The 12,290-nt window shown below is 40.7% G+C and overlaps 1 protein-coding gene across 1 annotated transcript; it reads right to left on the bottom strand.

Moving 5' to 3' along the window:
• Positions 1 to 9,114: 9,114 nt before the first annotated feature.
• On the bottom strand, positions 9,115 to 11,525 carry LOC129761506 (patj homolog). Its single transcript, XM_055759228.1, has 2 exons — positions 10,989 to 11,525; positions 9,115 to 10,910 (listed from the first exon to the last, which is right to left on the bottom strand). The coding sequence occupies exons 1-2, from the start codon at positions 11,523 to 11,525 to the stop codon at positions 9,333 to 9,335; spliced, it is 2,115 nt and encodes a 704-aa protein (XP_055615203.1). The 3' UTR covers positions 9,115 to 9,332.
• Between the last annotated feature and the right edge of the window lie 765 nt (positions 11,526 to 12,290).

Raw genomic sequence — 12,290 nt, 5'->3', positions numbered from 1 at the left:
TTTATGTTTTGTTAAAAATACTAGGAATTTTATAGTAAAAAGTAAATTCAACGGGGACGAATAGAAGATCAATCATAAACAGTTCTGCGATTGGACCCATGAACTTGCTCATAGTAAGAAAACGTGAATGTTTGAAGGTATTGATAACAAAAAACAAATATTGGGCGGGACGAAATTTGCCGGGTCAGCTAGTAAATATATAAATTCGATAAAATTCGATATCCAACTAGCAAATTATCATCAGTGTGATGATTATATGAAAGTTCTATTCAACTCTATGATTAATAATGCCTAAACTATTTATCATCAAAACCTCTTTTCAAAGATTTCAGAAAAAAATATTTAAAAAAAATGTTCCGTTACAGTTTTGATGAATTTGCACCTTTTTGTACCTTTCTTCGAATAACGAGGTCTTTTTCAGTGTAATCGACCCCATTGTCACGTTACCACGGAAATTTCAACAACCTTCTCGCATACGGATTCTCCGGATGGTACTTTGGTTAGAGCAAGGCGCCTCTATATATACCAGGTGAAACAATCATATGAAATGTTCTTTCAGCCATATTGGAATTGCTGTCGGTATTGTTTACAAACAGCATCAGAACGCTTCCGGCGGCTCTCTACAAACTGCTCCGACGCTTATTCGAACGATGCCTACTATGTTCGGCTTTCGCGAGTTTATGTGAAAAAGAAGGGATGATTTTGTAGAATTTCATGCTCATTACCACTACTCTCGCATGTGAAAATGCACAAATGGCGTATCCTAGCAACAAAACAAACAACCCCCGCTCCACAAACCGTAATCCCCTTCTTATTGAAGTGATGATGTTGCTTCACCTGTTATACATTGATATAAGCGCCTTGGGTTAGAGCTGTCGTAATCCGAGAGTCCCGGTTTGCCTCAATTGTTCTCAATACATTCAACCTCTGGGACATGCCAAAATCATGCTGAGACATGATGAAACATCCTACGTTCTATACCCGACAAAAAAAAATAGAGAAACACAGTGCGAAGTTGGATTTTTGTGTGATTTTTGAAATGATGTAACTTCGTGAAAAAACAACGTCTAAATTTGTACCAAAATTTAAAGCTTCAACTTTCATGTTTTGGAATATTTTACGAACATTTTATTTGAGGGTATGATTATTGCAAGAAGTTATGATACATATACGTGCGCATTTCCACATACACACATACTTCATACCCAATAACTCGAACGAAAGTTACGAATCGTTCATTTCCCGAGTACGCATTTTGTTGTTGTGGTACAGTTTGCGATGAAGTGTTCCTCTAATTTTCTCAAAACTTCGATCGTTTGATTAAGGAAACGGCTGAATGTATCAATATAAAACGTTCACAGATATGTAGGTGATACACTAAGCTAGAAATTTACCTACAAACACTAGAATTTACCGCATTTTTTGCAAAGCAACAGAAGATTTTCTAAAATACTTCAAAAGTTTGTTTTTGGGTTTTTTGCACTGTCCTAAAATCAATGATATACCACCGAAATAAGGGGTATATGATGCTGTATATAGGCTGGATATACGACTGAATATTTGCTGGGGATATGCATTTATGATGTCAAATAGTTAGATTTCACGATAGTGTATATCATGCAACTGATACTTGTTAAATCGAATTACGACTTGCTATGTCGTGATGAAAAAAAATCGGGGTTTACGCATTTTATACCATTCTAGTTATACACGGTATATACTTGGATCGACATTACATATGATTGTGATTCGATCCCACTTTATATACATCCTAGAATATACAAGATATACGTTTTAATGTTTGCTAAAGTATTTTACAGCCACTAGATAGAATTTGTTCAGCTTTGTGAGCTTATGAAAAAAATCAATGAAATGACCAAGATACAAACTCATGCCCTCTTCACCGATGATCTTCCATTGCACCATTTGTTCTGTTTGACCGCTTAAAAATGTAATGCAACATTCTTAAGAAACGCTTTCAAAACTACTCTCTGGCATATTATCCAGGTGGATATCAATGGTTGAACAAAAGCTTCATTTTGGCCATAATAATTTCATACAGTTCAGCATATCGTTTAATTTTACACTCAATGCTATTGTTCGACCATTATTCTGCTGACAAGTTCAATGAAAGCTAATGATTGCTTGTTGGGTGAACACCATTGTGGAGGCAGTTAAGAACTCGAGCCCCGACCGAGATAGGGGACCATCAATAAAAATTCCGTTCGGCCCTTGTCGGTCAGAACCGATAGTGGGTTTTTCTAAAAATCATTTTCTAACTTTGTTACTGTTGTTCCCAGTGCCGACACTCTCCTGACGAATAGGCCACTGTCGGTCTGAAGAAACCGGGGCAAGTAAGAAGAAAAATTCGATGTCAGTTCCAGGTGCGGTCACGCGGGGTTCAACATTTTTATCCGGAAAGCGGATGACTGAAGCAGGTTTTTCATGTCAACAGCTTTAAGTTAATTTTATTAAATTAGTAGCATTTTTCATCAATTATCTTTCAGTAAATAGACTAACATAGTTCAGTACTTCTAATATGATATTTTTTTTGTTTCGCGTCAAGGCGATGTGGCCTCTTCATGTCGATTATGTCGATTGGGTTTTAATCTCGGATTGATTTTAAAATGCAGAAGGCGACATCATTCGGGTTACAGAATGCAATATCATGTTAATTTCAAATACGATCGTGTTCCGGAATAAGGGTGAGAATCTTTGGACCCACTTGATCTGCTATAAATACCACCACATATTACACCATATTCAAAATGAAAATAGGTGTGCCAATTATCATTTCGTCGAATCGCAGCAATGAGAGCTGGTTGATAAGAATCAATGGATTAGCTGTCAAATAAATTGTATTAATCCACAAAATCTTTAAAAAAATAGAGAAATATCAATTTTCAATTTCTTCTCGATATTTTAATCCAATACACGTTGATTTTTCACGAAGTTATAGTATTTCAAAAATTACCTAAAAAAGTCGACGAACTCTGTTCCTCTCTTTTTTTTTTGTCGAGTGTACTAAATGTCAATTGAAATTATCTACAATGTTTTTCAAATATCTATTTTTCAATTTATGGATTTTTCTAACAATTCCTAATCATTAAGAAAAAATACTGTATTCAATATCCCATAAATTTTAAATTCTTTGTCGTTAAATTACCAAGTTTTCAATAACTGAAATCACTATTTAGTTACAGCGTCAAAATTCTATAGAACTCATAGAAAACCAGTGATTTATACCCCAGTTTAATTATTGAGTGTTATTACAATACTATAGCTGTCGATAATCTGTCATGGTACCTATCCCTCTCTTCAGCGTATGCAAATAAACAAATATATTACACATTTCAAACTATAAATTTATATATGATGACGGTTTTACCCTTTCTCCCAAGTCTCAATATAATTTAATATTCCTCTCATCTCCTCCAAGTGGGTTACGAGTATTCTCATATAACCGTAACATATCCGAAAATATAGCCAACAAAACAATATCAACGACTGGAAGTACACATTGAGTAAGAAAAAAAAAACAACAATTGCGGATCATATTTCTCCGCGACCCTTTACGGTATCCGGTTTCAATCGTTACACTACAGCAAGCAGATTCAATTGCCCCGTCGGAGGATATCGTTTCCGGAATCGAAACTGCTTGACAGTAACCTTTCAAATAGCTTTTGTCAACTGTTGGCGTTGTGAGCGCTGGGTCACCTTGCTGGTGGGATACATTCTGTTCGCTGAAAGCTGTACCATTATTGCCACATGTGGAAATCTAGCCAAGCCGAGCTCATATCACAGCATGTATCCGTAAACGCAGGACTGACATTTGGGGATTCGAGAACTGCCGCAGAATTGTTGGAATCAATTATTTTCAATCAAGCAGACGATCCCGCGTGTCCAAAAAGGACGACACGGCAGCCGAACGGCAGCGAGAAACGAACGATGCAAATGTAAATTGCGGTCACCTTTTAATTCTAGGCTCGACCTAAGCCTGGCTTTCTTTTGGCTTTACCCACCGAATTTTGCAATCGTTCGAAAAGTACTTTGCATTTTGCACTGGGAAAGTTGTTGTTTCCACTCGAACGAGGAATGGATATCTTCTCAAAGGTCTCATGTTTTGTTTCCGTGTGCAGTGAAGATGGCGATGAAACCCCCCGAAGATTCGTGACCACATTCTGACACTCTAATAACAGTTGTTTGCGTTTGAGTGTATGCTATCCGAGCCTCAATCACTGCTTTAATGGTACCGAACGTGGACCAACCACCGATCTCATTAATATGTAAATAATCAGGTAGAGGAGTGTCCCAGTCAGCTCACGGATACGACGGAGGGTCAGGCTTGTGATTTGAATGCAGACAAAGTCATCTGGTTTCTGGTTTGAGGTCAAAGATGGTCATAATGGGGGTGTAATATCTCCGAAACATCCACAACGATTGGGGGTTTGATTTTGAACGTCTTGTCATCATCGTCATCAGTTGGTTTTGGTAGATCAGACCATAAATACCATCATCACGAATGAATATAATGTACTGGTAAACAAGTATACAATATGGAGTGATTCATTCATAGATACTCAAAAAGTAAAAAAAAAACAATGAATGATATTTTTATTGGAAAACAATTATCATCCTTATCATAATCATTTTGAAGTGACAGAGGAATGAAATTATATTAGAAAAAATTAAATGTTCGTTACTAGCAAACAATTGAAAAAAACAACGATAAAACGGCTCAAATTTTGCTGTATTCAGATGAACACAAGACCACCTTGCATCTCCATAAATTGAATGTAACTGGGCTGGATCAATGGGAACGCATGGTACCATTAAGGTACATGACTTGATAGTTTAGAAGAGTATACCAAAAAAACCTCCCTGAATGATTTTGATGCGTTGTGTATGAATTGCCTGAACCTTATTTCACCCAACTGTTCGAGAAACAACATGAGCTCATTTTCAGCGCGAACGGGTTTATTGTAGATTTTTAATCCTCATACCTGAATAAATCTTCCCTATGAGTATCAGGACCAAATAATGGAATGATGAAGGGGTTCCTTACATTATTTTGTCCTGACACACATCCGCTCTCAATTATGAGAAGTTTTGATGTTTTAGTTCGAAAGTAGACACTTGAGGTGAAGTGCGCTTTTTTGGTTGCTCTAAAATGCCGAAAATTGGACAAGCGGTTCATACTTTCAAAAACGGGAATATTGCCAGAAAACCCGTTGATTAAAACTCTTATTCACGATGGGACACACAGAGGGTGAAGTGGGCGAAATAAACAATACGCGTCTAAACATTTTTTTTTCTAAAAAAAACTATAGAGGGTGGGTTGCAAGAGCTTCGGTTTCCAACTTGGCATTCTCAAAGGATTGATGCAACGCTTCAATTCGGTTCATAATTAAAAGAAGAAGCCGTTCGATAATTGGAGATTTATCCGCGTCTCTATCTTCTTGGGATTGAAGCGATTGAACTCTTCGCTACAGAGATCAACATGTTCTTCATTTTACAATTTCATTACATTGTTAGACTGATTTTCAAGAAATTCAATACTGAACCTATCCCTTATAGCACAACAAAGACAAGAGTGTATCGCTAAAGAATAGATATTCTTGACAAGATGAGCAGAGTAAAGGATAGAAGAGGGAGATCGAGATAATTGGATGCGTGCAGCACTGGATGCTACAATACATTGATTAAACTCTTGTCACATATGTGTTGCCTGTTACTGCATTACTGTCCCGTTCGTTAGGTTTCAACTAACAATTTCAACCCAAATACTGGAAATAGATACATTGATACTATTGAGGAAACAATATCTCTATTTCTTGAGCATCTGTGGACTTAAATTGCTACACCTCGAATGTTGTCGCAAATATGCACGTTCTCAAAACGTGTGAAAATAATTCAAATATTACATCGAAATTGCACAATACGACCGGCATAATGTTCCATCTGAGCTATTCGCCGTACATTTGGGATATCGGAAAGTAAATTTATTCTGCATGACACAACACTTCCGCCCAACAGAAGAAAACATAGCCACCGTTTTCTATTTCACGCCGTTCGCAAGAGCATGTTTTTCAAAAACATGACCATCTGGTGTGAATTACGGGTGGATGTCAGTTCGCACTCATAAAAGAACGCAAGCCAAACTACACCCTAATAGTCATCCCACCCGATATGTTGCATCGAGTTTAGGAAAATTGCTTGAATCAGATCGGCCAGTGCAGAGAGAGAGTTGCAATAATCCGCACCAAATTTAGATTTGAAAAGAATAGGGGGAAATGCGCTTAAAATTAACAGGGTTGGTAAAATAAACCACTGCTTAAACGCCGATAATTTAACTAAATACAATTGATACTTCAAGATTATTCTATTCTTAAGATAATGTTGAAAATAATGAATGTTTTGGCGTTTAGTCGCTATCTCCCTCTACCGACTCGTCTATATCATGTCTTTTTCCCCAGTCAAATTGTCCTCATTGCATTATGAAGTGACTTCCCCCAAAACGAATTCGCTCCTCGCTTTCTCTGTCCCATGTACGTGTGCGTGCATCGATGTTTGAGTTCAACGTGGTTTGACATACGCTACAGGTGAGCTAGATTCTTTTGTATCGTACACGAAAATTACTCACACGTATAAAATAGCGTGCAGTGTGTGTGCGCTATTTTGCACGCTATTTACAAATACTAACGCGAGGACCTTTATAGCATACTTGATAAATGTCCAAGTACGTTGGTTTGAGTTCACGATGGGTAAACAATAATCCGTCCATTGATGGGGTAACTTCTTTTTTGCATCAGAAATCTTCTTCTTCTTCTTTGTTTTTAAGAGGCTTTAAACTTTGCAGTTCATTCGCCTCTAACAGAAATCATGTTTTCGTTCCTCTTTATATGTACGTAGAAATAAGATTGCGTACGCGGGTATACATTTCGTTCCTAGGGGAGTAGAAATGTGGATTGAAGTCAGTTGAATGAAGAGGCAGTCTAGTCAGCTAAAATAACCACTGACTGGACTAGTTCACCAGTCATCCTAGTCAACGCTAGTCAATTCATTTTCTAGTCAAATCACTTTTTGTTGTGGGCGACTGTCGAAGCAATTCTAGTCGAAGCGAAGCTACTGAGAGTATAGTCGGTCTTCATTTTTCACCTTCGAAGATTTCGGGCCCTGAAAACAGGTATAGAAAAACCGCGTAAAACACGGCGCAAAATTCGGTACAAAAACGGTGCTGACAACAAAACATTTGATCTGTGTTTCGGTTGCTCATTCGTCAAAGCGCATTTGTATACAAGGAGTGAGAGTTCAACTGAGTACAAAAAACTTGTTACACATCAACACCGCGTTGTATTCTGTAGCCGGTAGCCGAACCAGGTTAACGAACAGAAAGGATATGTTGTGTGTTTGGTAAAATTAGGAAAAATCATCTATTATTAGTTGCTCCCCTAAGACCAAACTCTCTGTTCGAATATGTGTTGTCAACCGTCTGAAGGAATCAATCGCTTAGAAGCGGCCAGTTCTGGCGAATAGAATAGGTATTTTTTTCTTCCTTCATTAAAGAGATTTTCAGCTTAAGGCTGGTTCATCTCTATGAATAGGGATTGTAACGGGTTCAGCAGCTCCTCTGGGGCAGGCTGCCAATAATTCTGTTCCATATTCCCTCTCGACGATGAATATCTTCTAAATTTTCGCAATCTATTTTTCCAGTCAGTAGGAAGACCGTTTACATCGCTATATTATAATTATTCTTCTTGTTTTTGTCAAGACCGAGACAAACTGAAATAAAGGCAATATTTTTAATGATTTGCTCAACACTTATTACTTTATGCGCACTTGAATGCAGTCGCCGGCTGAATACATTTACAATTACCTGTAGTCCATCTCATGAAACCCCTTAATTTTGAAAAAGAATATTCTCTAGGTAAATCATTCAAAAGCGCACCCAACTTCGTTATCACGGAAAGTTATGAATTCAGCTAAGCGGCTATAAAGCCAAAACAAAATGAGCAAAATTCCTCCTCCTCCACCCGATGAAGCTGATCTCTCCCTTTTCCACCTTTTTACACAGTGAAAACAACCCACCATAAAAACTACGGACCAACAGTACGCGTACAATCTGTTGATCTACCCTTAATTGAATGACACGAATGCTGTATTGGGGCAACTTTGAGCCGCTGTTGAATTTTTGGCTAAAAATTCAATCGACCTTAAATAGTGAACGAGGGTGAAAGTCCCCCACTCGAACCTCTGGCTATGTGGAAAAATGGAGGGAAACGAAAGCAGGTGGCGGTAGACACACAAGCTGGCGAATTTACAGTTTTTTCCTGACATCTCATTTTTGTCATGACTGGGAGTCATAAGAAGCGAAAAGTCACTAGGAGATTTATGCTCTTTTTTTTCGTTCGCTTTCCTCCGCTTCCCTCCGCCGAATCTATCTGTTACACACATTAATATTGATAAGTGGATTTTACGTTCTGTTTTCATTCGTTTGTTCGCGTATCGACTCGCCGTTTTTTTGTTTTCCTAACGTGTTTTGGACTCTTAGTGCTGCCTTGGGACGATAAGTATTTTTGGTCTCGGCCTTCGTTTTCGGGTGATATTTCTGTTACGAATAGAAATCTCCAGGAATTAATGTGACTTAGTCGTGTGATTGAATTTTATTCACATTTCGCTTGCGAAAGCATTTTAGTTGTGTCTTGCTTTCGTGAAAAAACCTACCGATTTAGATATGCCTATTTCTGTATCGTATTTAAAAATTAAATTAAATAAATATTTCTTACACAATATCAACAAAGTCAACAATAACGGGATGGCTAAACGTTACTAGTTTTTTTACTCTCTTAATCAACACCATGACTGGTGAATTTAATCCAAAATGGATGTGCGGCTTTTACTGTCATTCTTTTGTTGCTGGGGTTGCTTCCGTTTTATGCGCTAAAATGTATTTATCACGCTAATCTATAGTTATGCTTTATCTCTACGGACTTCTCTATGCCACTGTGGATGCCCTATCATTTTAATCATGCAGCTTCGGCCAGCATCGGCTACATTGGCCCAAATGGGCTTTTTATTAATTAAGTTCCTAAAAACTTTGCGTATTTCGCTCTCTCTCGCTGCCGTTGAAAATAAAACGCGCAGTAATTTATCCCACTTTTGCCATCTACGAACTGAACATAACTTATCTTGTTGGTATGATACTATGCTCTACTCAAGACGAACGCTGAACTACCGGCGAACTGAACTGATCTGCTTTTAGTGAACGTACCGAGACTTGTTGTCAGTGACTATCATATGTCAAGCTCGAAAAACAGATCAATTATGTTTAGTTAAGTGGTGGGAGTTTCAGGCGTGGACGATAGATTGTTATCCGAGGTGGACAGCGGCCGGCAAAGTCCGATTCTGGCCGTGCCAACGGGAATTCCCTTCAATATACTCACCGCCTGATCGAGCGTGGCGCCCTGAAGACTGTGCTCGTTCACCGAAACGAGCCGATCGCCGGGAAAAATGAAGCCGGTGGCTTCCGCCGAACCGCCGGGGATTAATCCACGCACTACAATCACTGTCCCGTCGGTGTCCAGCGGATCCTGATAGTCGAGAATCGAAAAGCCGAAACCACGTTCGGTTTTCTCGATGTCACAAAAAATAACCTCATTGGTCCACAACGCTAGCCCGGATACTTGTTCTACTGACTTCGAACGCTGCTGATCCGTCAGCGTTGCCGTGCTAGATGTGTACAGTGAACTCTCAGATTGTGCCTTCGTCAGAATGCCCTGCAAGCTTTGCAGACTTTGGAGTCCTCCCGCGAGAATACTTCGTGCCTCGAAAGCTTCGGCATTCTGCGAAGTGTTGATCACAGTTGGAGCTGAAGACCCACGCGCACATATAACCCTCACCTTCGAAGGTAACTCTTTAAGAATCTTCACCACTTCGATATGTTTTAACCCTTGCAGGCGGTGCTCGTTCACCTGAAGTAACTCATCACCGGGCTTCAGCGTTCCATCGCGCCCCACAGGACCATCTTCCAGAATCGATCGGATATAATGATGCGGCCGCACCTCGACTCCCCCCTCAACTTCAACGGTACCCTCCAGACTTATACCCAATCCAGACAGTTTCTGTATGTCGGCGAATATAACTTGACTGCTTGGAATATCCCTCTGCCACATTCCCACAATTGGGTCGACCTCCACGATGGGTGTTGCCATTGCCGACGCACTTCGGCAATCGTTGCCGCGAAGATCCAGCGCTAAGTCATAGTTTTCTCGCGCCGGAGTGGCCGCTGCAGATGCAGCCATCGCGGCAATCACCGCTCCATTTTCGTACAATCCATTCTCACTACAATCACCATTCTCCAGCAAAAACACATTGGAATCATACGTAGTCGCCGATTCCATCTCCGGCTCGATCCCACAATCCCCGCACTCCGTCACCATCGAATCCGCATCCGATTTGGCCGCACAGATGGACAAGGTTGTCACCGAAGGTGACTGCACCATAGAACACCTTTGATGACAATGCGATAGCTGTGGATTACTGGGAGGCTGCGCACTAACTGAACTCGTATCAATCAACGCCACCTGCAGATGTTCATACTTTCTTCCCCGCAAGAACCGTTCCAAGGTCAACCTCACAGCGATATCGGTATTTCTCAGCACTTCCACCGCTTGATGATTCGTTACCCCGTTGAGAGACTTTCCGTCAACGGCAACTATGCGGTCATTGATTTGAATCATTCCACTCATCTCTGCCGCGCTTCCCTCGATAATACTCTTCACGAAGATCCCCGAAAGGTCTTCCTCCTCACAAACATACCCGGCCACCGTTATACCCAGACCGTAGACATTTTTCCTCAACTCCACCTCATAGGTCTCCGTCTCTGGCGTCTCTGGAAGATCGATATAATCCTGGTGATGCGGTGGGGGTAACGGTGGGGGCAGCTGCTGCTGCTGATGTGCCATCTCCAGTAACGGTTGACTAAGCACTTGCGGAATCGTAATAGACGAAGGAGATATTAAAGCTAGGCTACTATTATCGATATTTATTGTATTGTTCACAGCAACCACTTCGATGTGGGTCTGGCAAAGCTCGTCCGCCTCGTCCACCGGTGAGTGCAGGAACACTCCGGACGTGTACCCGGCGGTTTGCAGCAGTGTCCGGTCGAGCTCCTCGGGATCAGTTAGCATCTTGGTGGGGATGATCGGGGCGTGGCTGGCCAGCGCCTGATAATCCGGCGAGGTGGGTTCCACCGGGCGGGCCACGATAAGCCGTACCTGCTGGCCGGATTGTCGTAGCACTGTAGCCACCTGTTCGGAACTGAATCCTCGCAGATTGACATCCCCAATCTGGAGCACGTGGTCGCCACTCTGCAGCCGACCATCGCGCTCCGCCACCGATCCGGGAATCAACGCCTTTATGACCACCCCGGTACTGCGCCCTCCGACCAGCATGAAACCGAGCCCATTGCCGTCATTGATGAGATCGATGATCTCCACCTGGGACCACTCAGTGCTCAGAACCATGGTGCTAGCAGAAATTCTCCTCGATTGTACGAAAACGCATAATCGTGCACTGTTCTTAGCCGAAAGCGTCGTTCTCACTGGATCACCTCAATAATTATCTGAAAGAAGATAAAAAAGAGACTCATTCAATTTATTGTATAGTCTTTTTCGAAATCTAGTGCAACGGAAATTTCGGCTGTAATAACTATCGAAATTGTTTTAAAAAAATTGATAATTTTCGGATAGCGATAATAAAAATTACAAAAGATAATTTGATGGGACAAATTTCCCATAAAACATAATTTTATTGACCATGTTACAAAAATATTTTGACGCCCTTTTTTGGCTGCCTTCCGGCAGTTAGTCGGACATTTCGCTATTGCTGTCGAAAACATGCTTGTTGACATGTTTTTCAGTTCTAATAAAGCTTTATTTATAAGTTCCTCCTCCGTTTCCGTACGAAATTGTTGGAGTATACCCTTTACATCAGGTTTGCCAAGAAATTGTCGATGGAACGCAGCTGGGACGTTCGGAGAATTGACAGACTTTGGAACAGCACCTATCTTCAAGCGGTTCATCTCCTCCGGCGACTTCTTCGCGTAATGGGAGGAGGCCAGGTTCAGCCAAAACACCACATCTTTGCCAAGATGATATTTTTAAATGAAGGAGGCAACTTCCGGCAGGCACTTTCTTATTTAAATCTCCCCGTTCTCCTCAAGACTCGAACAAAAGAAATGGGACGAAAAATAAGGTCCCTGCCAGTCGTTGCCATCCAGCGTCAAATAC

The sequence above is a fragment of the Toxorhynchites rutilus genome, chromosome 1 (genome assembly GCF_029784135.1).
Source record: "Toxorhynchites rutilus septentrionalis strain SRP chromosome 1, ASM2978413v1, whole genome shotgun sequence".
Classification (NCBI taxonomy): domain Eukaryota; kingdom Metazoa; phylum Arthropoda; class Insecta; order Diptera; family Culicidae; genus Toxorhynchites; species Toxorhynchites rutilus.
Note: the sequence above shows the minus strand (reverse complement) of the source record. Positions and strands in the feature narration are given on the sequence as shown.

What these genes read in the sequence shown, in the direction of transcription:
- LOC129761506 (XM_055759228.1), bottom strand. Translation starts at nt 11,525, where the DNA reads ATGGTTCTGAGCACTGAGTGGTCCCAGGTGGAGATCATCGATCTCATC. An exon ending in CGTCTATTACGATTCCGCAA is followed by an intron (nt 10,911 to 10,988) that starts GTGCTTAGTCAA and finishes CCGCATCACCAG; the next exon opens with GATTATATCGATCTTCCAGA.